The 24,931-nt window shown below is 42.6% G+C and overlaps 2 protein-coding genes across 4 annotated transcripts in view; one reads left to right on the forward strand and one right to left on the reverse strand.

Moving 5' to 3' along the window:
• On the forward strand, window positions 1–23,761 carry C8B (complement C8 beta chain). Of its 3 annotated transcripts, XM_074831932.1 has the most exons (14): window positions 1–1,375; window positions 1,948–2,313; window positions 2,946–3,110; window positions 4,682–4,835; window positions 5,895–6,036; window positions 6,973–7,114; window positions 9,294–9,426; window positions 10,285–10,482; window positions 12,665–12,905; window positions 15,016–15,144; window positions 15,915–16,078; window positions 18,346–18,499; window positions 19,757–19,825; window positions 21,239–23,761. In XM_074831932.1, exons 2-14 carry the CDS (start codon window positions 2,297–2,299, stop codon window positions 21,388–21,390), a joined length of 1,860 nt encoding a protein of 619 aa, XP_074688033.1. In that variant the 5' UTR covers window positions 1–1,375; window positions 1,948–2,296; the 3' UTR covers window positions 21,391–23,761. The 3 variants fall into 3 exon arrangements, with proteins under 3 accessions (XP_074688033.1, XP_074688032.1, XP_074688034.1); XM_074831931.1 differs by having other exon boundaries at window positions 1–2,313; XM_074831933.1 differs by lacking the exon at window positions 21,239–23,761 and having other exon boundaries at window positions 1–2,313; window positions 19,673–19,825.
• The window catches only part of C8A (complement C8 alpha chain), a 27,021-nt gene continuing 21,931 nt past the window's right edge, over window positions 19,842–24,931 (reverse strand). Inside the window, exon 12 of the mRNA XM_074831934.1 lies at window positions 19,842–20,809. The gene's annotated coding sequence lies outside the window, so the exon portion shown is untranslated. The remainder of the gene's footprint in view (window positions 20,810–24,931) is intronic.

Raw genomic sequence — 24,931 nt, forward strand, 5'->3', positions numbered from 1 at the left:
TGGGTTTTTCTTTCTTTGTCTACTCATTACTACAGCCCCTGTCTTACCATCTGCACAGGATCTTAGAATCAGAGCTTTCAGAATAGGTCAACCTGTGCCCAATTTGGACTAAATCACTATATAAGGTGTCATTTTTAGTGAATCAAAAGCCAGGAAAAGAGAATTAACCTCGACAAGGTGAGTTTTTTATGTCCAGGGCCTTTCAGAGACTAGCCTCACCACCCGAAAATAATTGTATTAATAACAAAAGTGGTGATGCAACAGAGTCAGTTGTAGTAAACGTCTGAAAAGATTCCTTAGGACTTCTTACTTGTAAATTTTACCATATAATTGCCACCTTATGTTCTTCACCATTAAAATCGGTGGGTGAGCCTCCTCTTACCTTTGAATGAGCCAGTTGCGTTCTGCAGAAAGAAATGCATTACAAGTTATGAAGCAAGGAATGAAAAGATCGTCTCAGCAAAGAAGAAAAAGAAACTCTTTTTGCAGAGCGCACTAACGATACCATAAACAGCTGCTTGCTGGCTCCACTCTAACCTTTCCCAGGGAGGGCCTTTCATCTCTGATGTGTTTCATAGTTTTTTCTTTGGACAGGAAACTGTCATTTAAAAAAAAAAAATGTTTGGTGAAACTATATAGGTTTTGTTTACAGGGAGCAAGGAGACACAAACTTATGTTGGTGTTATGAACTCTGCAAAGGATGCGTTGTACTTGAAAGCTTGGGTGTTCGTGGTGGACACTTAGTGAGGCTTTATTTTCAACTGTGATGAAACCCACGCTCAGTGACTTAGTGTTGTTAATGCTAAGTGCTTTGGGACTTAAAAACAGCTCAGCAGCCAGCCATGGCTATTACAGTCAGCGGTGAAGAAGTAACAAGACTGGAGAAAGAGAACACAGACAAGGCAACATTCTCATTGATCCATGGAGCCACTCGGCCTCAGACTGCAAGGAAACAGAAAACGAACTGTGGTTGTTGTCATAAATTTTATCTGTTAGGCCCACCTCTAATTATACCAGATTATAAATTATGTGGAAAACTTGATTTTGCTTTTCAATTCTCTCTGAAAAGTATGTCAACATGTGGGAATTTGGGTCCCTCCTCCTGTTTTAATCTAACTTCTTTCTGCCAATTCAAGACCAGGCATGTTCACCACTAAGATGTGTGTGGTGAGAGGCAGGAAAACAGAGACAAGCAGCAAACAGGAGCAGGTTTCCTTGAGATCTTCGCACACCGGGATCACTGTCATGGTTTGCAGTTAAATCCTGAGGATGCTCTATGCTTATAATCTTAGCTTCTCTTTTGCTGCTGTTGAACTTTGGATGTGTACTGCATTTTCCAGCCAGCAAAGGTCCTGTGTATGGAGAAGTATTTCCTGTAAGTGTTTTTTTTTGTCATGGACAAATGATTAACAGCTAAATCAATTGTGTCAAATGTTGAGCAAGCTGTATCACATAGGCACGTCTTGGGTTCAGTCTGGGGTAAAGTCATTTGAAACAAAAAATAAGGCAAAAAAGGCAAACAAAAAGCTTTGCTTAGCCTAAGCCATCTTTCCTAACAGTTTGTCCTCTGTATCTAGAGGGCAGTTAATCACTGACTGTGTGTTCAGTAACTTTGGGTTAAAAAACTGGCTGCCTGAAATACAATCTTTTTATTCGGAGCAGATTCTTACAAGTTAATTGCTTCTCTGTGTTAAATTGTTATGAAGCTGCCAGACTAGAAAGATGGAGCAGCCAGTTGCTTATTTTGCAGAGACGTGGCTCCACAGTCAGAATAATGTCATTTGTAAGGTAACTATGACACATTAAGAGGTGTAGCACTTGGCTAGCTAATGACACTGAGGTTGCCAGGTTTGTTTTGTATTAGTGAATATGATTAATTTTATATATAGCATCCATCATTCCCATAATGAGCAAATTAAAATGTATTTACTCTTTGTGTCGTTGAAGCACTTGGAGACTTAATGCAGAGAGACTGTGCTGCTAAAAGCCAGAGTTGCACGCAGAGTGAGACTGCATCTCTTCAAAGAACCCCTCCTTGTCCAGCAAGAGGAAGGGTGGGAAAACGCAATGATATTCATCATTTTGTACAGGGAAACACAGATTCAGAGAACTTTTCTCCTCTAAGACTCTCATTGTAGGTAAAGACTAATTAGGAAAACGAGGGGAAAGACTGTTGTGTCTCAGGAATAGAAAAGCCATACCTGAAGTCACTTCAACAGGCCTCAACAGGCAACTGAAGAAAGATTCTGCAAGGTTTTGAAGATCCTGGTCTGCCTTTGAAAGCCCAGTGGAACTGATGGGAATCAGCCCTTGGTAAGTTCTCTGCCCTGGTTAGGACCATTTAAGAGAGAGAATGACTCAACGTAGTAGCTAGAAAACACCAAGGCATTTAATTTGATAGCCTGACAGGTCTTGCTTCCATGGGCTTAAGAGTTTGGGTACGTGGAGCAGAGAATCTCTATGGAAGGGCCCAGCCAGGGCTGGGGTTCCTGCCTTCCCCTGCAACATGAGCCCGAGCCCAAGCCCCAGAGAGAGACAGCAAAGGGCACTCTTCGGGATGAAGGCTCTCCCTGAGCCATGAGAATGACTGCTTATGCCCTGTGCCTGGCCTTCCTCTGGAAGACAGACATGAAAAGCAGAAATAAATAAATGATTTTGCACTCTATTCCTAGAAAGCCAACTTTAGTTTACTTACGGCTTCTCTCTTGCCAAGACTCACGTATGTTTCATTTGTTGAAATATTCATTTTCCCCATCCCTTGAAAGGAGCATTACAAATGAAAGTGTAAATTGCTTCTAGACAGATCTTTGCTTCCTTCCCACTTGCCTCCAGAAAGCCGTGTACTAACAATTGCAATGTTTACCTTGTGAATCTGCCAGGTGGTGGGTCATCTGCTGTTTACAGTGTGGAAGAACAACCCAGTAATTTATCTTTTTCTACTTGAGCCATTTGCAAGCCCTGCCAGCAGATGGAATGGGAGCAGTGGTGGTTTCGAATCGCCGATGGTACCTTGGAGCGATGAGCACAGCACATACGACATTTGTTCCGTGCCTTGTCAAACTGTTGCTGCTTTATGCTGTACTCGGCATCCTAACTGTTCGTTGCTTTGGGTAAGTGAATGTTTCTGAAACCATGTCCGTGGGGTGATATGATAAAGAGTGAAAATCAGTACAGACTCTCTGCTTTCATGTTGTATGGCATATAATCGCTATCTTGAACGATTTCTATATTTCTAATGAATAGTAAAAAACATTGGTTTGAAGTTAATGTAGTGCAATATGTCTGCCTTTAGAAAGGTAATCCTGTTTGATAAATCTGAGATGGCAAATTGTCATGGTAGTGTTGTAATGTGGAATTCTGTTTGCAGCATGCAGCCTCCTATGCTAGCTGCCCAACTGCTGGAGAGACAGGGTTTTGTTTTCTTCGCATGCGTAAATGGCAAAAATCTGGCTGATAGTTGTTTCTTTCTCTGCTAGCTTAATAGATTTTGCTCTTTCAGGGGACTGCGGTCAATGTGACTGTAATCTTTCCAATCTAACTATATTTCTCCACTGTTCTCTCAACTTTGAGTTCTGATTTCATGCCTCAGTGAGCTGATGAGTTTTTGTAATTCCTTTATTCCATGTGATTTTTAATATGCAGTAATGGGATCCCATTGCCAGGCACTAAATCATACGTAAAGCTTCAGCTGGTACTATTCCTTGTCTTGGTGGAAGAATTGGGAACACTATTGTGGTAGTTTGCTTGTCAAAGTGGGTATGAAAAGAAACTAATTGTCAACGTTTTACTAAAGCTTCCCACTTAGATTAGGTGCTACAATGAAGCATTTGTCTGGGATGAGGATTTAATCAGAAATACTGAATCTGCCAAAAGAGTAGGCAACATTTTAGCTGTGGCATCATGGAAACCTTGGAGACAGATGTCACGTGAGGGGGTGAGAGAGGGGCTGGGGTGAAGAGTAAAGGCTCACTTGAGGTTCAGGTTTATTACTGGGATGAATGGGATTAATGGGTTAATGACTCTATTGTGAGCAGAGAATAGAGTCTAAGACTAATGGGTTTGGTCAGCTTGAGAAAAAATAGGTTGCTCAGCAAACAGAGGTGCTTAAGCCTGGTTTTCAAAACTGCTGAGTGCATGCCAGCCCTTAGCATTGCAACTGGCATCTGTCACGGAGGTGTCCAACCTTGGAGCTGTTTATCGTGTATGGCAGCAAGGTACCAAAGTACTGACCGTACAGCAAGCAACAGGGAGCAATCAGACAAGGGCAGCAACTGATGATGCAGGTTTTACTGCTGGCCACTTGGCCAGGTTATTTGGTCGGGCCTGCACAGCTTGAGATGAAGCCCAGGTTGGTGGGGTGTGGGTTGAGTTTCCCACACTAGCTAGATCAGATGTGTGTCTTGCAGTCAGCCCTCCTGAATGCTCTGCAGACTTACTCTTATGGTGGTGGTGTAGGGGACTGGGTCTGGTCTTGGGCATTGAAGAGTAGATCAGGTTTCGTACAGAATCGGTTCCAATATGAAACAAATACTGAAATTTGAAGGTTGCATGGAAGATTTGATGAAGTCTAGCAAGTGTTAGTTCTCTTTGGCATGTAGTTTTGCACAGGTATAGGCCAAATTGTTCTGTCCTCACAGCTCAGTGGTTTCACACCCTGAAACTCTCATGTTGTTGAATGCAGTGGTGAAAAGGAGTCCCTTAACCTCAGCAGCACCAACGAGAGCGTGGCCAACAGGAGGCACGCCCGGTCCGTGAGCAACCTGCCGCAGCCCCGTGACTGCACACTCTCTGCCTGGTCCTCGTGGAGCAAGTGCGATCCCTGCCAAAAGAAAAGGGTGAGCGTCTGTGGTCTAGGCACAGAGCCTGAGGGGCAGGACCTCCTTCAAGCCTTGCCTTTTTTTCCATGGGGTTGGGCAAAAGGCAGGGAGCTGCCAAGGAAAGTGCTGTACAGGTGGGCTTTTGCTGTCAAGTAGCTATTTAGCTTTTCAGCTTACTACCCCCAGTAACTCCAGTGCTTTCCAGGCTGCCTCACTGTCCTGAGACGGTGTAGGCCCAGGCTTGGTGAAAACACAAGCAGGAAGCCCAGGCTTTGCAGGGACTTTCTCTCCAACAGTCCTCTTCTTCCAGTGTTGGTACGAGGCACCATCCCCACTAATGGTCCCCCATGGGATCTGGAGACACTCGGTCCCTCTCAGGATTAAGATGCTTTTTCTTGTCTGCCAACAAGCATTTTCTACCTGAGAAGCCCCATGAAATGAAAGTAACAATCCCAATAGTGTGAAGAGCAAAATCCCTGCTGCTAGAGGGACCTCTGCTAATGAGTTGGAGAAGCCATTCCCAGGCTTAAGTGGGAATAACCAGTGTTGGGAGTTGGGAACAGTGAAGCTTCGTATCAAAGAGTTAATCTTAAAAGCTGGGAAAAAAAGGAGGGCTAACATATTGGACGGAGTAATTGACTGCTTCACAGCAGTGTTGTGGGCGGAAAAAAATCCCTAATGATACAGAGGGCCAAGTAAATACACTGACAGAAAATAACAAGGGATGTTGTTACCAGCGCTAATTGAAAGAGAGGAGATGTAACTGAATCCTTCCTTACTCGTGCAAATGCCTGCACTACCCTGTCAGGCTCATTTAAACGAACTGTCAAAGAAAAGCAAACTTTCCTTCATCCCTTCCAATCCACAATCCTCCCTTAGTAAAATTAAAAACTGTCACAGATCAGAAACCTTTGAAATGAGGCACGTTACCAGCATCACACTTCTTTGCTGACACTTTTTTTAATGACAATACTCTTAGATCAGATCACCCCAACACAAAGTTTGTTTTTTTAACTCAGGAATCATAAAATTCACAATTTCTGTACAGTTGAGTCAATATTTTTTATTTCATCACAGTACAGATTTGCCCGCCTGGAACAACCTTCTCAGTTCCATGGAGATCCCTGTGATTACTCTGACAAAGAAACTGAAGACTGTGTTACAAATAATCCTTGCAGGAATAAAGTCAGATGTGAAGGTTTTGTGTGTGCAGTTACAGGTAAGGACTTATGGAATCAGAAGTGGTGGTGCTCAGGTGGTATCTCTGACACCACTACGCTGAGCTTTCTGCTTCTACAAGAGTTTGCTGGGCTGAAGAGGTGTCAGGAGTTGACCCGGATCCTTCCATGCTTGTGTTTGCATCCATGATTTTGAGTGAGTCTGTTAGCCGACATCTGTCAGTCAAAAGCATGTCTTCAAAATCTCCATATAGGAAATTCAAACCCAGTTATATCAGTAAAATCTGTAGCACAAATAGATCTGACAGCAACAGGAGAACATGCACTGGGCATGCCTGACACAGCCCAAGAGCACAGCAGGTTATGATGGTGGTCCTCATGGCATTTCCATCCTTCCCTATCAATGATTAATTAGTCAGGGACACTGGGGAAGCAAGGCAGCACTTAGCTGTATCCAAAATTTGATCAGCCTCTGCTTTGCATCTGCACCCTGGCAACAGAGAGGAAAGTGTGCAGGGAGCAGGGTGCTGGGGCAGAGGGGAGGTCAGCACAGGAGGTGGGGCAAAGGAAAGCGACTCTGATCTCTGTCCCCCAGGCTAGTGTTTTGGTGAGACTGAAAAACAACTCAGTAATTATGAACATGGAAAGGGTGGGAAAAATAATACCATATACAAGGTCTGTGAAACAGGCTCCAGCATGTTTTTCTCAAAACTAAAAAATTTTAGCGAGAGCAACAAAATATTCTGTCTTACACTTGTAATTAGGGTGGGGTTTTCTAGGTTGAACAAGGAATTTTAAGATTATGAAAGTTTTGTGCGAAACTGAACAGATGGAGTTTGGTGATCTGTGCAGATAGAGAAGAAATATTTTCCAGCTCGATTTGAACCATACATTAGAGGAGTCTTTTGTTTCTAGACTCTGAGTCAGGGAGTGTGATAACATATTATTTTATGAGTAATTTACACCTTGCATCCTAGGGAGATGCATTACACGGAGACTGCTGTGTAATGGGGATGATGACTGTGGGGACCAGTCAGATGAAAAGAACTGCAAAAAAGTGTTTAAAAAATGTGACCAGAAGATGGAGCAATACTGGGGAATAGAGAATCTGGCAAAAGGGTAAGTTGATGACCTTCATGAGATGTTTTCTTACTTAAGGATAAGAATGATTTTATATGGCTTCAGACATAAACATTGAATGGAGAAAAACTGTAGCAATTGCTGTATCCAGCAGTTAGTTGGGATCTGACAGCCTCTGGGATCCTGATCCAGAGCCTGGTGGGAAAATCCTTGTTGACACCCTGAGTCTTTGGAGAGGGATGAGTTGAGTAAAAGTCCCTTGTGCACCCTGTGAAGATCATCAGCTCAGCTTGGAATATGTCCTGCAAGAGTCTGTGTGTGCTCTTTGATTTGCCAAAACTTGGTGAGTGAAGAGGGAAGTGTCAACACCAGACATTTCTCTAATGTCTGCAGCTACTTGTACTTAATCAGAGGGAGGGTTTTGATAATCAGGTTATTTTGCATAGATATAAGTAAAGTTAGATTTTGATCTAATTCAGTCTGTGAGGAGCAGGAATGTCCTAGCCTTCAGGAACTGGGAGACTACTTCAAACCATGCTTTTGAAAGAAAAGCAAAGGAAGGTTTCTTAAAATCTGAGGATAATGTTGTATCATTCTTTATAGAATGACTTAAATCAGTAGCATGGGTTGCCTAAAATCTGAACCTGGCTATGGATTTGTATTTTTGCACAGTGTATTGGTTTGGGGTGGGTGAATGCAAGAAATTTTCTTGCATTTCTTCCATGACAGTGAGAGATGGTGGAATTTGTGTCCTTTGCATGAGTGGGGTAGAATTAACCTGCATGATAGCAAACTCCCAACTTTTTTGGGATTAAAATCCAAGTCTGAATTGATCCAGCTTTCACAGGCTAAGACTGTGGCAACTTTCTGTAAGATTGGATTATGTGAAAAGAGTTTTTTCTCATTCTGCAGGAAAAAAATGCTTTTTACTTTAAAAAAAAAAAAAAGGAAAAAATCATATTGCAAGGAAAAATTATAATTTCCTCCTTATCCTCTGGAGATATGGCAGCTGCACATGTCATTGCTAATGCTTTGTACTTCTGAGTTTAATTGAAATTAAAAATAATGTTGGACAATTATAGGAACATGCTTCTCATCTCTTTGAAGCTACAGTTGCTCAGTAATTTGCTTTTAGTGGACTTCCCTTCTTTTCAGATTGTTCTAAAATTAGAGTTAATATTTTACAGCTTCAGAGTCATTATCATGCAAGTCCCTCTTCCCAAAATAAGGAGAGGCAGATCTAACTGAGACCTGAAACACTAATAGGGACACAACATGGACTATTAGCAATTTATCTTTTTTTTGGTGAAGTTTCATCTAATGACTCTTGTAACTATATGAGTTTGTGGAGATGAGTGCCATGTCCTCAGCTGTGTGCCACTAGGGTGATGTGAGGGTGTCCTGACAGTGAGTAACAGAAGGGATTTTACTGCAGCAGAGCCCACCAGCAACAACAGGAGAAGCAAATCATGGGGTTTAATTACCTCATCTAGAAAGGTTTCAGTGCTACATCCTTTCTTAGAGCAGACAGGTTAAGATTACTATCCACCATCCACTAAAATCAAAAGAAAACTTCCCAGTGATTTCACAGATTAGTTGAACAATTGCATGAGTACCTTTATTCTTGTTCTCTGACAGTTTTTACTCTCATCTACTGACCTCTGGTTGATCCTTGATTAACCTGGCAAAGATTATGACTGATAAACCAGAACAAAGAAATGAGAATTAAAAATTAATCTGGACTGATGACATGGGTTGGCAAACCCGTCTTTGAAGATCTTGCTGGTTGCTGCTGCACTACTGCAGGCATTGGGCATGGTCAGGGTGGGAAACCTGATGGGGTGAGAGTTTGGCTGGTGCAGTTTGTTCTACTCTTCCCAGATTGTTCCAGTAAAGGCTATAAAAATTGCCAGTGCTGGTGGCAGTAATGCTCTGGTGTCATTCATAGCTAGGTGGTGAAAATTGCCCTTCATATTCATCGAAATGTCAAAATTTGACTCTTGACTTTTGCTTTCTTGCTAGTCAGTTAGGTTTCACTGGAGCAACTGGGTTGGTTGGACAGCGAAAGAGGCAAAACTTTCCTTTGGGATTTCAAAATAAAGAAGTATGAAACAAAAAGCCCTCAGCCAAACAAAACAATCTTGCCTTTCTCAGCCAAGGCATTTGATGTTTACCTCTAAATCGACAATAATATTTTGCTGTTATGCTTCATGTACAGGTTAAATATCTTCACAAACAACTTGGAAGGATTAGTTCTTGACCACAGGTACTATGCTGGGGGATGTTCTCCCCATTATATCGTGGACACGAGATTCAGAAAGCCATATAATGTAGAAAGCTATACACCAGAGGTATGTGTCAGATTTGTCTGCAAGTAAACATGCATACATATATTCCAATAAATTTAGTGCACAATACTGGTAAAGCTTCATTACTAAAGCATTTTATAAAAAATCACAAAATTCGTGAGACCAAATGGGATGAGGCTGAATTTAGCCCTATTTCTAGAACATCATCATATCCCATGCACTCTATGAAGTTGGACATATCCCCTTATGATATCCGTGTGCACTGGAATAGATGGCAGTGTTCCTTTGGACCTTGTCATTGCAACAACTGAGCCTAATCTCCCTGTTGCTATCTGTCCAAGAGGGCCTGAAAGCCACACAGTGGGCACAGGGAGGTTAATTTTAGACAAAATTGTAGAGTGCCTTGAGAGCCAGGCTGGGAAAGCTGTCCTTGTGCAACAGCCTAGGATTTAGCAGCACACCATGTGCTTTGTGTGAAAGCTTATTTCTGTGGTGTATCAAAGCTGTATTTCAAATACATATTTGACCTTAATGCTCTTGATGACATGGCATGATATTTTTGAGTGTTGCCCACTAGGAAGCCTTTTCCTTTTAGAATTCATACTTTAATTGATGCCTGTGTTTAAGATTTCACCTTGTTTGCGTAAGATTGACATATTAAGTAAAAGCCTGAGGTCCTTGCAGTATGGAGGAGATAGTAGCTTTCCTGCTGCTTTAAATCAAGTATTCTTGAAGTACCAGTGTTAATAATAATAGTGCTTTGCAATTATACAAGGCTTTTCATCTTCAAAGTGCAAGCATTAATTCACAAGTATATTTGTGTCTGTATTCCTTTCCCATGTTTCAGGTATACAGTTGCTATGCAGGAAATTAAACGTGTTGTTTTTGCTTTCTGTTTAGACCAAAGGCAAATATGAATTTACAATGACTGAATATGACTCCTACTCAAATTATGAAAGCAGTGTCCTGAAGGCAAAAGCTTCACAGTCTAGCTTCAGCTTTGGTATAAAAATACTGGGAGTGTTTGAACTTGGTTACAATTCAAACGACAACAGGTTCAAGAAGTTCTTTCAAAGGATGAAAAGGTTTTCTTCAACTGTAAGCACTGCTCCGCTTAATTCTCTGCTAATGCGTTATCTGTATGTGTTTGTATATCGGTTTGATCCTCATCGTCAGGTCAGCAGCCATGACTAGGATAAACGAGATCTTCCCTCCTGATCGGGTTTTGCAGTTTGCATTGATCAAGTGTTAGTTACTAAGGCCACAATGCCTTTGTTTGTGTTTACGGCACCCGGGAGCTTTTCCATTCATTCCATTCTGTAGGCCAGGAACCGGACTGCCTAACCTCCAATATCAGCCACAATTGAGTGCTGTCTGTCCAATGTCCTGCTGGGCATCCACATTTGGATGTTTGTAGTGAAGTAATATAAAAAAAAAATGTAAATAAGAAGCTGGTTCAAATGACCTACCCTCCATACAGTGATCTGACTAGTAGGAGATGTACAAGTGACACTCCTAACGGGGTCTCTATGTGGCACCCCAGCCATGGGATGCTGTGCACCTTGCCCTGCCAGCCTTCAAAAAGTTCTTATCAAAACTTTGATGCCAAAGCAGTCTGGCAGGTGGGAGGTGAGTGGGTTGTACCAACACAGAAACTCCTCCAAGCCATCTGCGCAGGCAAAATTGGGGTTTAGCTAACAAACCCAGGAGCCCAGAGTTCCCTGTGTCCTACGGGTGAGTTACAGTGACTAACAGAGAAATCTGGGGTGAAAGAAGGGTAAATAGGATTTTTGGCAGTTCCAGGAATTTCTGCACCTGTACACCCAGTCCGGAAACCAGTCTGTGGTGTGGACGGCTATTGTATGCGTGATCACTGCAGGACATCATCTCACGCATGAAGGGCCATCCCTCTTTTAGGTGGGTTCAACAAGGCAGGAGCTGTCACTTCAGTAAATGATAGTGCAAACAGTGAAGCCAAGCTGTTCCACTGTAGGGCAGCCTTGACAATAACATAGAATGAAAACTGCTAGCAGGCCTTCCACGGGTTTAATTATAGACTAACACATGCCATTTTACTTCGGCTGATGTGATCTATCTGCTGACTACATCATTCACTAGCTCAGGACACACACAACAGAAAATATGGATGGCACAATCACTTCCAGTCTCATCTGCGGAGATTTGGTCGCAGCTGTCATCTGATGCACACTTTGAGCTGGCTGGAGATGCTTTAATCTATAACTCCTAGGACTGCTTTATGAGATTCAGTCTGAGGTAGTGTGCACCATCATTTGATTTCTTTTTTTCATCTGTTATTGCTGTAAACAAACCTAGCTCTTGTCAGTGGATTAATAGTATCACTGATCTATGTCTCTGCCCTCAGTATAAAGTGCACTCAGGAATGGCAGAGTATTCCTTGTTGCTGTTAAACTTGCATTTGCTTCCTGCAAAGAGGCATTTCCTATGACAAGATCAGAGGTATATGAGAAGCATTTGCAATAGATACCCATAAAGGAACCCAATACTAAGTCTTGATTTTATTATCTAAGCAACAGAGTTCTATATTGAACCCCGTCCCCACCGCCCCGATGTGCCTGTCCTGCTGGCCCAAATAACTGGACACTAAATTCTTTGGAGATGACAAAAGATCTCTTCTGTTCCTGACTTTTATGCCAGAAAGGAGAGATACAGTATTTATCCATGTACACATACCTATACCGAGACACATAAATACGTGTGTGTGTTTGAGTGTTTGTGTTTTCTTCTTTTCTTTGAGTTTTATTAATGACATGTTCTGTGGAATATAAATATTAATTTGGATCAGCCAGAGAATTACCATTTCACATGTAAATCATCATGATTTCAGATGTCAGAATTTTTTAGGAGAGAGCTTGTGAGAGACAAAGACTTGTCAACATTATTAGGGGTAGAGCAGTCTCGTGGGATGTTGGTTGTGTCCTGGCATCCTGGGTCTGGCAGAGCAGAGCCTGGAGCCTGCCTTTCCCCATGTCCAGCCACGGCCTGAGCCATCACCTAACCTGTAATCACCTAACCTTCCTTTTCGTTCTTCCCTCTCTAATACCAGTCAGAATCCTGATTTTCAGAAACTTTACTACTAAAAGTTTTTATTTTGCTAAATTAAGAGATTTCCAGTTGCAAACTGTTAAATTGATAAATCCTGACCAGTGTTAATTGTTTAATAGCAAATAACTACATGTTGTCACAAGAATGACATCCCTCACTGCTTCTGGATTCTCTTGTGTTTCTGCATTTTGTGTAGTCCAGCAAATTCATTCATGCCCGTTCTGAGCTGGCTGTTGCCATTTATAAGCTGAAGCCCCGAGCCCTGATGCTGCATTATGAGTTCTTGCAGAGACTCCATCAGCTCCCATCAGAGTACAGCTACGGGGAGTACCGAGAGCTCTACAGAGACTACGGGACCCATTACATCACAGAGGCTACTGTCGGTGGCATCTATGAATATACCTTAGTCATGAACAGCAATGAGCTCCAAAAGGCAGGTACGTGCATCTGATGGTTGTGACAAAGATTTGGGGCCAGCGTTTTGGTGGGAAAACCCCTCTGCAGGCACTCAATGATGGTTCAGGTCTGAGATCAGAAAAGCGGGATGGTGGAAGAAGGTGTCAAAAACGTCTCAAAGCTTGCAGAAAATAGAGGAGTAGAAGTGCTTTATGGCAGTGAAGAAAGAGGCTGGTTTTCAAAGCATGCTCAGCATCATGGGCTTCATTTAGCTCTCAAACTGTGGGTGCTGCCAGTTCACAAAAAAGGGCCCTGTAGCAAGTATTTTAGATGACACGTTTTGGAGGCTGACAAGATGTTGAGATGAATGAGAATCGTGTAGCTTAACGCTTTTGTTAGCTTTGAAAACCTTCACCTAAGTTCTTTTTCCAATGCCTTTCAAATGACAGTTTTGAAACACCTTTAGCCTCAAGAGCTTTTCCAGCATGTAGGAAACAGTAAATAATTTGCTGGGTGACTCTTGTGCCTGACATTGCTCTTGCTCTTTGGCTCTGGCTTCCTTTTTTGTGAGAAATGATGATTGTTGTGTAGGATAGAGCGAGCTGTGTGACATTAATCAATAGCTGCACTCTCTTATTTATTCATTGGCATGGGAGTGAGTAACTGCCTTCGCTGTCTATTTGCGAAAGCATTTAGTGGACTCTGCTGTGTGTGATGCTCAGTCTGTTTGCTCTTCTGCTGTCTAGGAAGTTGCTTGTCCTGTAGTCAGATACAGCCCGGAGGGACAGAATTTAGATTCAGATATCAGATATTCAAAACATTAGCACTGCCCAATTTCTCAGCTGTTGGTGTGGGCACATCACAAGCCACGTCTGTTTGAACTAACGTGTATTATTGTTTGCATCAAAATGCTGGCTGTCAGCATCTGCTGACCTAGATCAGGATCCTGCAGTAGTATCAACATTTTCACATTATCCCCAGTGCTGAGCCGGACTGTAAGTTCTCACTGGGGTTTGGTAGGTAGGTCCAGTCTGAGAATTCAGGTTTTTCCCTTCAAATCTATCATTATGTTTGTACTGTCTGTGCTGTAAATCAAGTCTCCTTTTGCAGATCTAGTGTCACACACCGTGTTACGTGGTTGGCACTTGCACTGCGCTCACATATAATCCAATATGCCAGATGTATCTGTGGTTTATGATTTGATACTTTCTGTGGGAAAAATAGGAGGAGAGAGGTCTGGATTGTGCTGTACAAGGATATCATAAAATAGTGGTTCCTGCCTTCAGGTGCATATGGATTATGAACATTAACAGGGGCCATCCTGCATCAACCCAAAACCCAGTGCATCCTCTTTTCTGATCTAGAAACTGGCCGATATCAAATGTATGAGAAGAGCATAAGAACAGGACAGCCATACAGTGATACTTGCATTATGAGCTCATGTAAACATTTGTATCATCAAGACAGGAGTTTAACTAAAGAAGTAAAAAATTCAGGGAAACATGGGGGATTACAACAAAAAAGCAGAGAAATAAAAGAGATACTTGAGTGTCATATCTAGTGTTTCTTGAGTGTCAGGACAGCAGGGAGTTTGGAGAAGGGCTTTGGGGAAGAACATGAAGGATTTGCAGATTTTAAGGGCAAATTCTTATATGCCAGGAAAAAAATTATAGCAGAGCTTCATGGAAAATCTTCCATGAAACAATTGAAGCTCTTCTGAAAGCAAAGAATTGGGAGATGTGAGCTAGCAAAGGAGGAAAAGCTACTTCATCTGTTACTCTTTTAAAAAGTCTGGCTCCTGATGATGGGGATGGGTGGTGGGTAGTCCTTTGTCAAAGATGCTTGACATTTAAGTCACAGGCCAGGCTCCCACCCATCACAGGTCTGCATAACCCAGTACAGCTGAATTGGTAATTAAAAGCCTCCTCTTCCAGCATTTACCTTGCATTTGCACTTGGTTTCAGAGTTGTGTAAAATGTAGAGATGTAATTTCATTCCCTATAAATCTGTTAAATATCTGAAAAAAGGCTTCTTCATCTCATCTTTTTTCCCAAATTAAAAATATTTATCAACTCCCATTTTCTGTGTATATGGACATAAAACATCAAACAGTTGTATTAAAACACTACAAAATGTTGGTGTGTATTTAAGGTTATTCTCTGAGCGATGTCCGGAAATGTGCACAGCATGGCTTTAACATTGGTGCAAGTATTTTTGATGTCTATCTGAAGCTTGGAATAACTGAAGCTGGCTGTAAATCCCTTTTAAAAGAGATTGGAGGTAAGCATGAAACACTTCTGCCATTTAATTTCTAGCCTTTGTCATAGTGAAAAGAAGATTTTGTGATCTTGGCTGCCTGAAATATTTCTTCATTCCCTCACAGCTGCTTTTGAGTCTGCTGGCTAACCCCAGCCGAGCTTAACAGATGTGTAGATGTCTCAAAGCTTGTTTTCTTGCAAGATTTTCTTCGCTGGGTAGAGAAGAAATATCTTCTCAGCGTCCCAGGGAAAAGCAGGGACAGATCAACCATTACCCACCTGGCTGGTGCTGTGTTACCAATCCACCCACCTCTCAGCAGAGCATGCCGCTTTCTGCACCCAAAAAAGCCCAAATGGGGAAAGCAGGGAGGTAATGGTGTTGTGGGAGCCTCAGGGGACATATGGGAAGCTGTGGGTGTTGCAGTGGGAGAAGGGTGCACCTGAAGATACATGGAGGAGAACTGGCAGTATTCATGGTGGTGAGGAACATTGGGCTGTGGAAGGACCTGCAAGCTTACAACCATAGGGAAGAAATTTATGGGGAGAAATAGGGAGAGATTTAGGGTGCAAGAGAGGAGGATGGGGGCATTGCTGCAAAGGAGCAGGAGAGGCACAGGACACGCAGCACAGGAAACCAGGCTTCAGGTGTGAAACACTTGTGGCCATTTTCCTTTGTCCTCTCAGTGGAATGGGTCATGTACAGGGGTGTTTTGCTGTTAGCTGATAACTCAACTGCCATCCGCAAAGACATACCTGAGTAGAGTTGGCCACTTTCTGAAAGTATTTTTGCAGACGGCACCTCCACAAAAAAGTATGTGGAAGATTTCATCGTCCTTGTTCGTGGCGGAGCAAGCGAACACATTACAACGCTGGCTTACAAAGACCTGCCGACGGCTGCACTCATGCAGGAGTGGGGAGATGCTGTACAGTACAACCCTGAAATCATAAGGCTAAAGGTACTGTATCCATCACTTCATTCAGCCTCACTTAGCTGGGTGCCTTGGAGAACTCTGTGTTTAAATAAACAGGATTTAAAAAAAAAAAAAGCAGTGAAATTTCTAGGGCAAATAATAGACCCGGATTGTGCAGCATAGTTTCTCTAAGACTGGGTATTCAGAGAATCAAAGGTGTGATGCATTAAAAGGGGTGTGGTTGGAAGTACATGAAGTAAACAGCTTTAACCCTTCTAACTGGGCTGTGTGGATGTGATCACTTGCTGCCTGCCAAGCAAACCAGACGATCCACCTTCTTTTTTACTGATGTATCACTTACCAAAAATATATCTGGCGGCATATATTTTATAAGGACTTTTTTTTCCTTGAAATTTCTCCTGTCTTCTGTGAGCACCAGTGACTGTTTAGCAACAACTCTCTCTGGTTCAGAAGGTCAAGTAGTTCACCATACATGCCTGGATGTTTGTGCAGCTTGGCTAAACCTTAGAAATACAAGTGAGGTTTTGAAGCATCAGGGTTCTTTGATCCTGAAGAGTTTTAGTAATGCAAGACACTGTAGAAGTAAAAACCAAGCAGAAGTATATAGCAGTTCTGCCTCATCATTTTTAATGTCAAGTTCACTCTGAGTGAATAGTACAAAGATGCAAGAGAACATCCTTTTCAACAGGAGTTTGGACTGGTGGTGGTGGAAGTTGATTTTATCATTGCATAACTGGTTTTCATTGTAAAATTTAATTTTAGGCAAAAATATTTGTAAAAGGTGTTCCATTCTCATTGTAAAATCTGACTTTTCATTTTTAAAAAAGATTTTAATTCTAAAAAAATATGAAGCAAAGCAAAAATCAGTAATTTTAAAATACAGCCAATGCCCGCCTGGTGCTTGCTGCAGCGGAGGTGGCTTTCCCAAACCCCTGGTGCACTGTGGATTGACCTTCCAGAAATGCGCTGGGAGGTCTCTGGGCAGGAGAAAACAGAAATGCAACCCCTCCGCGCTAGATCCCACGTACAGAATATTCTCCCACAAGAAATTGCAGCATTCTTTGTCTTGCCTGGCATCAGTGACCAGGCTGCCCAGTGAAAAACCCCAGATGGATGTAATTTGGATTTGGTATCTATAATCCTTCATTTCCATACCGATATCCCTGTGGGGCTTGAAGATCAAAAGTACCAGCAGAGTGTGACTAAATGTCAGCACAAGAATGCTTAGTTAGGGAAAACTAAAGCAAATCAGTTCATAAATCATCTGCTGAAGGGACTTGGCAGGTCACTTTTAGTGTGTTTCCTCATTTGTATGATCTGAATTCAAAAAGCAAAGTATGGATCACAGATAATTGATGAAGAGTGGATGTACAGCAGCAGGAAATGAGTATTTTTTTATTGAAACATTCTTCTATATCTTGTAGCTTGAGCCTCTGATACCAAAGGATGATCTTTCATGCTTACTGTATTGCTGTGGCCTGTATGGCATATGGCAGGCATCTCTATAGCAAGGATGGGAATTTGGGATGGATCCTCTGATGACACATGCCAGTGTCGTCCCACTGGCATTAGTGGGTGACTGGCAGTATTGAGACCACACTTTAACTTTCCCTTGTTCTCAGGAAAAAAATAAATGAGCGGGTCAAAGTCCCCTTGGTCCCTACTGCATGTTCACTGTGATGTGCACTCCCTTATCTTCTCCCACCCACCCCATCTGCAGATGAAGATCACAATCCTCTCCCTTCTGAAGGCAGTGGAAACCCTTGTCTTGGCTTCATAAAGAGAGAAATCAGCCTTGAAATACGGAAGTGGTTAAGATGAAAGTGCAAATTTGAATGCCTGTGACGTGTGCCTCTGGCTGTGCTGTGTGGCTGTTGGAGGAATGAAGGAGATTTTTGGGGCACCTTTTTTAAATCAGTGTAAGAGAGCACTCAGAAAACGTAAGTTTGAGCAAGTCTGTATTCTAAAAATTTCAATATCGGGAAAATGGATGAGAAAGGATTTAATGAAACTTCTGTGTCGCTGTGCCCGTTTGTCAACTAACGGTATGGCTGTTGTATTTTGTTATGCATTTGCAACTGCTTTGGGGTTGTAAACCAAGGGGAGAATCCCTCTAAGAATTCCTGACATTGCTGCCTTGTTGTTCATGGGTTTAGGGAAATACTGATGGGAAACCTGGAGCCTGTACCACAAGGCCTCCATTTCCCTCTCCAGCTGTGCCACCACCGAGCCCTGCGATGCTCACACCATCTTGAACTTGGAAATGAATGCAGTTTCTTCCCTCCCTTTAGGCAGAGCCACTGTATCAGCTGGTGACTCCAACTGACTTTGCTAATGCAATCACAATAAAAGAAAATCTGCGACGGGCTCTTGATGAGTTTCAGCTGGAGACCAGTTCTTGTCGCTGTGCTCCGTGCCACGGCAATGGCATCCCCTTTCTGCAAGGTAGAAGGTTTTTGCACCTTTTCTCCACCCTCTTAAGAGAATGAGCTGGGAATTTGTGGGGAGTGAGGAAGCTTGTGAGTAATCTGCTCTTTAGTTTCTCCTGGCATTTCTTTTTCAGGTAATTAATTTTTTTTAAAAAGTTGGTCTATTTGTACAATGCCACTGGTAAGTAAAGACAGCAAAGTCAAGGGATGTTTCTTTTTAGTGGGAGTGACCATCTGTATCAGTTTTGTGGAGGAATTTGTTACTTCTAAATTATGCATTAAAAAAAAACCTTGACAACTTTCAGTCTCCTCCTTTGGTTTTAAGATTGCTTCCATCCTCCTAGAGAAGTGACAACTGTCTCAGCATTAATTAGTGTTTGTAAAAGTGTTTTGAAGATGAAAAGCACCATATAAGGGCCAAGCACTGTTATCACTGTCACCTTCCCCCATTTCTAATAGAAGCTGTCCTCCTTTGTAAGCAGGCTGTGATTTAAAAATGAAGGGGAAAAATAATCAAATTGAATGAAAACTGCACTGCCCAAACAGAGATATATGACGTGATGAGAGCTTCTAAGAAAGGGACCATTTTGTCAAGTGCCTAATTCCAATCTGCATCTGCAAAAGTCCTGATGAGAATTGTTATCATCTAAATGTATCTAATGCAGAAATGATCACTTCAGGTACCAGCTAGTTGATTGTAGCACTTAAAGGATTTGTCTCATGATTACCCTTGTTTAAATAACTTTTTAGGAGCTGAGTCAGGTTAGTGTTTCATTTAGGATCTTCTCAACAAGAGGTTTTAAATGACCGTTTATCTTCCTAAGTGGGATGCACACTGCAGCCCTGGGCAGCCAGAGCAGGGTTATGTGGACTTTTCCTCTGCCACAAAGCCAAGCTGGGATGCTCCTGTCCCAGGTGCTCATTCCTGATGCTGCAGTTTGCTCCCTCTCAGCTCTACCAAAGATAACTCTTTTGGAGAGGAGCAGGGAGACTGTGTGGGACCCAGGCTTGCTGAATGACTGCACCGGTGTAGCTGAGGTTGAGCCGCAGTGCAGTGGCAGGAACAAATGGCCGGGGAGGCGAGAGGGGCGGCAGGGTAGTCACAGCTGCCCTGCTTTATTGCTATTTCATACTTTCACCATCGCAGAAAAATTCTGATATCATTTCACCCGCTGTCCCTTCCTTACAGGAGATGAAGCACTGAAAAGAAATGGGTGTCTGCAGGAAAATGTGACTTGAAGTCTCTAATCCCACCATCTCTGCCTACTTTCAGGAACCAAGTGTGAATGCCTATGTCCCCTGGGCTACAGCGGCACTGCCTGTGAGATCAGCAAGAGGAAAGGTAAGAGGCACCCCAAGTCCAAGGAGACAGTCCCGTCTGTATTTAGGAGTGTCCGGGGACGGCAGCTGATGGATGGGGAGTAATGCACAGCTCTGGCTGTCCCTGCTCTGCCCAGCCCAATGCACGAAGGGTTAGGGTGCTGCAGAGGTGACAGATAAGCTTTGCCTGCCCTCTTCTAAATTTCTTTGCACTCACGAGGAGGTGGCTTTACTTTTACAGTTCAAAGCTGGATAAATGCGCCTTGCAATTATATCAAAATAGGAACTCCTACTTGATTTACAATCCATGACAAGCCTCAGGTCTCCTCCAACAGCTCTGTTTCCTAAGTTTTTCCCTTTGACACAGCCAGTATGTTGCAAACTGTTTCCTTTCAGATATGCTACCATGCATTTTAATCTTAAAATCTTACTATGTTGTTTTGAAGCATTTACTAATGCTTCTTGGTCACTTTATGTCACTGCTGTCTCCTGACTGATGTTCTTAACTCCTTCTAGTTTAGGATGATCTGTGAATTTAATAATTTTGTTTACTTCTTCCAGCTCATTAATTTAGATGCTAAATAATACCAAATCTCAGGCACCCAGAGCTCTGGCACTGTCTCACAATTTGATGCACTGCATTTATCATTGCGCTTTGTTTAGTCTTTTATCCAGTTCTCATTCTGCATGACTGTGTCCTAACTAAGCCAGGCTGAAATACATTTTAAGCCAAGATTTCACCGAGCAGAGGGTCAATTTTGTAGGTGTTTCTAAGGAAGTCCATGGAGCCTTAAACTGTGGAGTCACTTACACCTTGTTCCAGTCTGCTTACCACACGTGTAATTGCATCCGACCCTCCCAAAGACTCACATCCATCCACTTGTCAACATGTAACTTCCTTTCTCACTCCCCTTTCCTCCTTTTATGTATTGCCGCCGTGTTCAACTCCATGATTCTCAGGATTTTGAATTTACATCACTCACATGCTCAGGGTCCAGAAGAAACACTGTAATGGGAAAAACAATGGATAGAAAGCTGAATATTCAAGCTGTTGTTCATTGAAGAAGAATGTGCTAACATTTCCCCTAGCACCTCAAAAGTGTGGCTGAGACGAATTTGGTTGCTGATTTTCTTACCTAGGCTTGGACCAAGTCAGAGGGAGAAGTGTCCTACAAGCAAATATAAAGTTAATTGTTTTTTTTTCCCTTGTCCTTGCTGCATAAAGTGTAGTTTGAACAAACACCAGAAATGCTGAACAGAGAATTAACATCTTTAAAACAATCACTCATTGTTAATGACTTAAGTATATTGTTAGTTGGATGGTCAGGGGCAGAGCTGTTTGTATTTAAATATGATGCATGGAATCCAACCGCTCTTCCCATGAAAAGAGCTGCTTTATTCTGACTGTCCTTTCTGGCTTTGGGTTTTTTTCCAGATGCTGCTATTAATGGAAACTGGGGTTGCTGGGCCAGCTGGTCTCCATGTTCAGGAGGGCAACGAACAAGGAGACGACAGTGCAACAACCCTGCCCCACAAAATGGTGGTTCGTCATGCTCGGGGCCAGATGCTGAGACAGTTACTTGCTAGAGGGAATCATTAGCACGTACACAAAACCGATGAGCACTTTGCAAACTGAGTGGGAAGATGTTACCTGACTGGCTTGCTCAGTTGGCTTCGCTCTGCTTATGGGTCTCATCCAAGTGCACTGAAGTTGGAAACATTTCAGAAGGCATTGAGAGCTGGGTGTGTGTTGTGAATCACACCTTTGGACATGCTTTGCAGTTGTCCCATGGGATTGAATGTGCTTCCTGTTCTTAATATTTTCTCTTTTCTCTGTCTTTATTGCAATGGGCTGAGACAAGCTTTACCTCCTGCCTTATTTGGTAGCTGCATGATTTTAAATTTTACTGTCTTGTTTTTGAAGGTTCCTTTGAGATAAGAAAAGACTGATCTTATGTGTACCAGAATGTGTGCTAATATGCAGCTTTTGTGAAGACAGCTGTGTCACGTGGAGCAAATACAACATATTAAAGTCTAAATCTTAGTGAGCACAATAGTATCTAATGTGACATGTAAAGCCACTGTGCCTCGCTACTCCAGTTACCCAGTTTATTTTATTTAAGTTAAATTGTCTGTTGTATTAGAAATTGTCTTGAAGGAGTGAAAACCGAATTGTGAAGAACAGTCTGGTGACACCAAAGCATCATTAGACTATATAGCAGTTCTACCATGGTGATGAGCTTCCTCCTGTGCATTTCTGAAGTAGAACAGGTACTGAGAGTATCAGATACACCCCGGTATGCTCAAATACACCAGTGCTCTGGTTCCTTGGGAAGGGGAGGGAAGGACAGAGGGATGCTACTGGGTTGAGGAACTGGAAAGCAGCTGCTGCTCCTTCTGCTCCTTGGAGACATTGGAAGGCAGGAGTGATGGCTACAGTTGCAGGAGAGGCTGCACCCTGACCAGGGGATGTCAGTCCAGGATGCCAAGACCCTCTGCTGGAGCAGACAACTTTTCTGACATGGGCAGAATAAATAATGGAACATTTTGGAACAAACATCTTTGCACATTCCCTGAGATCTTCTGCCCTTAGTAGTTGCCTCTGCCCCAAACAGACTCTGGTTCATCAGTTTGATCCAGTGAAAGCCTTTCAGTCAGCAGCTGCATTGCTAGTCCACTCAGGTTAGGACATCTGAGATGGAAGGAGTTTGCTATGAAAAGAGCCAAAGCAAAGTGAATGGTTTGCCCTTTGTTACTGTCCCTGGAGCCGTGCATCGCAATCCGGGTCAAACAAAAGAGTCATGACTGACCTGAGCCTGGATTGTTCCAGAGACTTGCCTCCTACAGCTTTGTTGGTGGTTAATGATTTTTGCAAAGACATTTGGTGGGGCATGCTGTAAAATAACCAGCGATAGCTTTGCTTCAGGAAAACAATTCCACCGTTGCAAAGTTGTTCATAAGTGTTGAGAGTCTTCTAGCATCTGCAAGGTCAAACACTCGTCCAAGGGTTTTTAGCAATGATGGTGATGATGGGTTGGTATCACCAGTTTCTCTCTTTTCAGACTGATGTTGTCTAAATGTAATTCTTGTAAGAACAACTCAGGCTCTCTGACATCTGAACAATGGAACATGCATTTAGTTGTAGCCCTCGTGCTGCCTCCACACTTATCGGCAAGGTTTCTGTGACAGCTTTTAAGAAAGAAAGAGCGCATTGCATATGTAAAAGAAGAGTGCTCTGTACTCATTATGGGCTGCGTAATCGAGCTGCCAACCCAAAACATTTCCGTTATCTACTGTGTAACTGTGATATCTTTTGTGTGATAGAAATTTGCCGAGAGATTCATTGCGGGTCATGGTCAAAGAGGTCACTGCTTATGCGAAGTATGATATTCTTTAAAGTTTTTAAAGGGACACTGCAAAAGCTCCGCAGCAGAGGACCCTGATCAAGGCTCATGGGTGCCTGTGAGGACACGTACTGCAGTGCGGTTGCCTGCCCTTCTTGAGGAGCATCGATGTAATCTGATTAAGGAACTTTCTCAGATGAGTCGAGTGGCTTTTGTAAATTTGACCACCTTTCCTGATCGTCAGGCTGGAGTAAGCACTCTGACGCATAGTGTGTCTATCCACTGCTGCGGCGAGCAGAGCCAAATGTAGCGACCTGAATTTGGACTGTTGTTCCCAGATCAGAAAAGCTGAGATTTTTTGAGGTGGCAGTGCCTGAGTTTGGATATTTGGGTTTTGGTTTTTTTTTTGGAGGAAGAGAGATTTGATAATCTTCAAGATCAGCAGGATAGTCTAACAGAAGTATGATTTCAGTAGTGGTTGAATATTGAGCCTATAGGCTTAGAAGCCTCCCATAAAGGACATAACTTTATCTTGTCCTTGTGATTTTGTGCTTTGATTCAACTAACTAATGATTTATTATGACCTGGAGGGTAATAAAAAATACTATGCTGAAGCTTTTATTGTTTCATTTTGGTATGCATTAAATTTTGGTACTATCTTTTACTGGTGTTTCTAACTTCCACTTTCTGTGTAAGCTGAGATTAATAACCCACGTATGAAAACTTGGGAAGGCTGCAGGCAGGCTGCATGCATGTTCAGCACTGGTTGTGCTGCTCTAGCCCATTTCTCTGGTTAAGACACTTGTCTCAATGTGCTTTACCATATTATATTTTCACAAGCAGTTTGCTTGTGAAAAAAAGAAACTCAGTATCAATGGAGAAGCTGTATTTCCTCCACCTCCTTGCTTGAAGACATTGCTGCTGAGATGTGTGCTGGATCCGGTCAACACGGCTTAGGAAGCTCCCAAAAGGGTATTTTAGGTAAGTTGTAATTGTCACAGCCATCTTTCCCAGGACAAAACCAACTTGACTCTTGCAGCCCCTAACATCTCCATCAGGAATGGGTAAATCAGACTGGTTTCCAGCCTGGATTCACTTGCTCTCCGTCTTTTCATATCACGTAGACACTTCACGTTTACCTGTGAGGCTGGAACGTGGTCTAGGCTGCGGCTGGGGACTTGCAAACCCTGTGGTAGCCATAATATTGCTGAATTACTTTACCATGCTCCTCTTTCTCCTGCTATAAGATGGATGTAGTTGTTCCTCCCTGGGTTCTTTCCCAGACAGGGATTTTGTTGAAAGCAACTCAGTGAGTCCATGCAGAGGTGTTAACGGTGCCCAGATTTCCAGCTCCTCGTTCTTCTGTCTTGGTGGCTAAAGAGCCCAGTAAGCACTCAAGACAACTGCCAGATTTCAGGTCAAATTATGCCTGCAGATCTGTCTTCCTTTTATATCCTATTTTAACACCCCCCTGCTTCTGTAAATCAACAAATCTAGAGATGAAGACAGTAATTATTACCATTACAATCATATATTTTTTACTTATTTGTAATGCGGCACCAAGAGTCCTGCTGTGTTGGGCGTGATAGAGCAGCATAAGAAATGCCAGTCCCTCCCCAAACTCTCCAGAATCTCGCATTTCTTTTTTTTTCAGGTTTTTTGGGGGTAGGATTAAATGTTTTGTATCTTCCTGTGCCTCTGCATTACACTGTATAAAAATGAAGGGGATAATTTTTGAGCTACTCCTGCCGAGGAATCTTTGCCTGCTCTAAAATCACAGGCTC

Source organism: Strix aluco, chromosome 8 (genome assembly GCF_031877795.1).
Source record: "Strix aluco isolate bStrAlu1 chromosome 8, bStrAlu1.hap1, whole genome shotgun sequence".
NCBI classification, from domain to species: Eukaryota; Metazoa; Chordata; class Aves; order Strigiformes; family Strigidae; genus Strix; species Strix aluco.

Bases quoted from the DNA above. Each gene is read 5' to 3' on its own strand.
- C8B (XM_074831931.1), top strand. The intron at 10,483-12,664 runs GTAAGCACTGCT...CATTTTGTGTAG, and splicing joins TGAAAAGGTTTTCTTCAACT to TCCAGCAAATTCATTCATGC. The intron at 15,145-15,914 runs GTAAGCATGAAA...GTATTTTTGCAG, and splicing joins CCTTTTAAAAGAGATTGGAG to ACGGCACCTCCACAAAAAAG.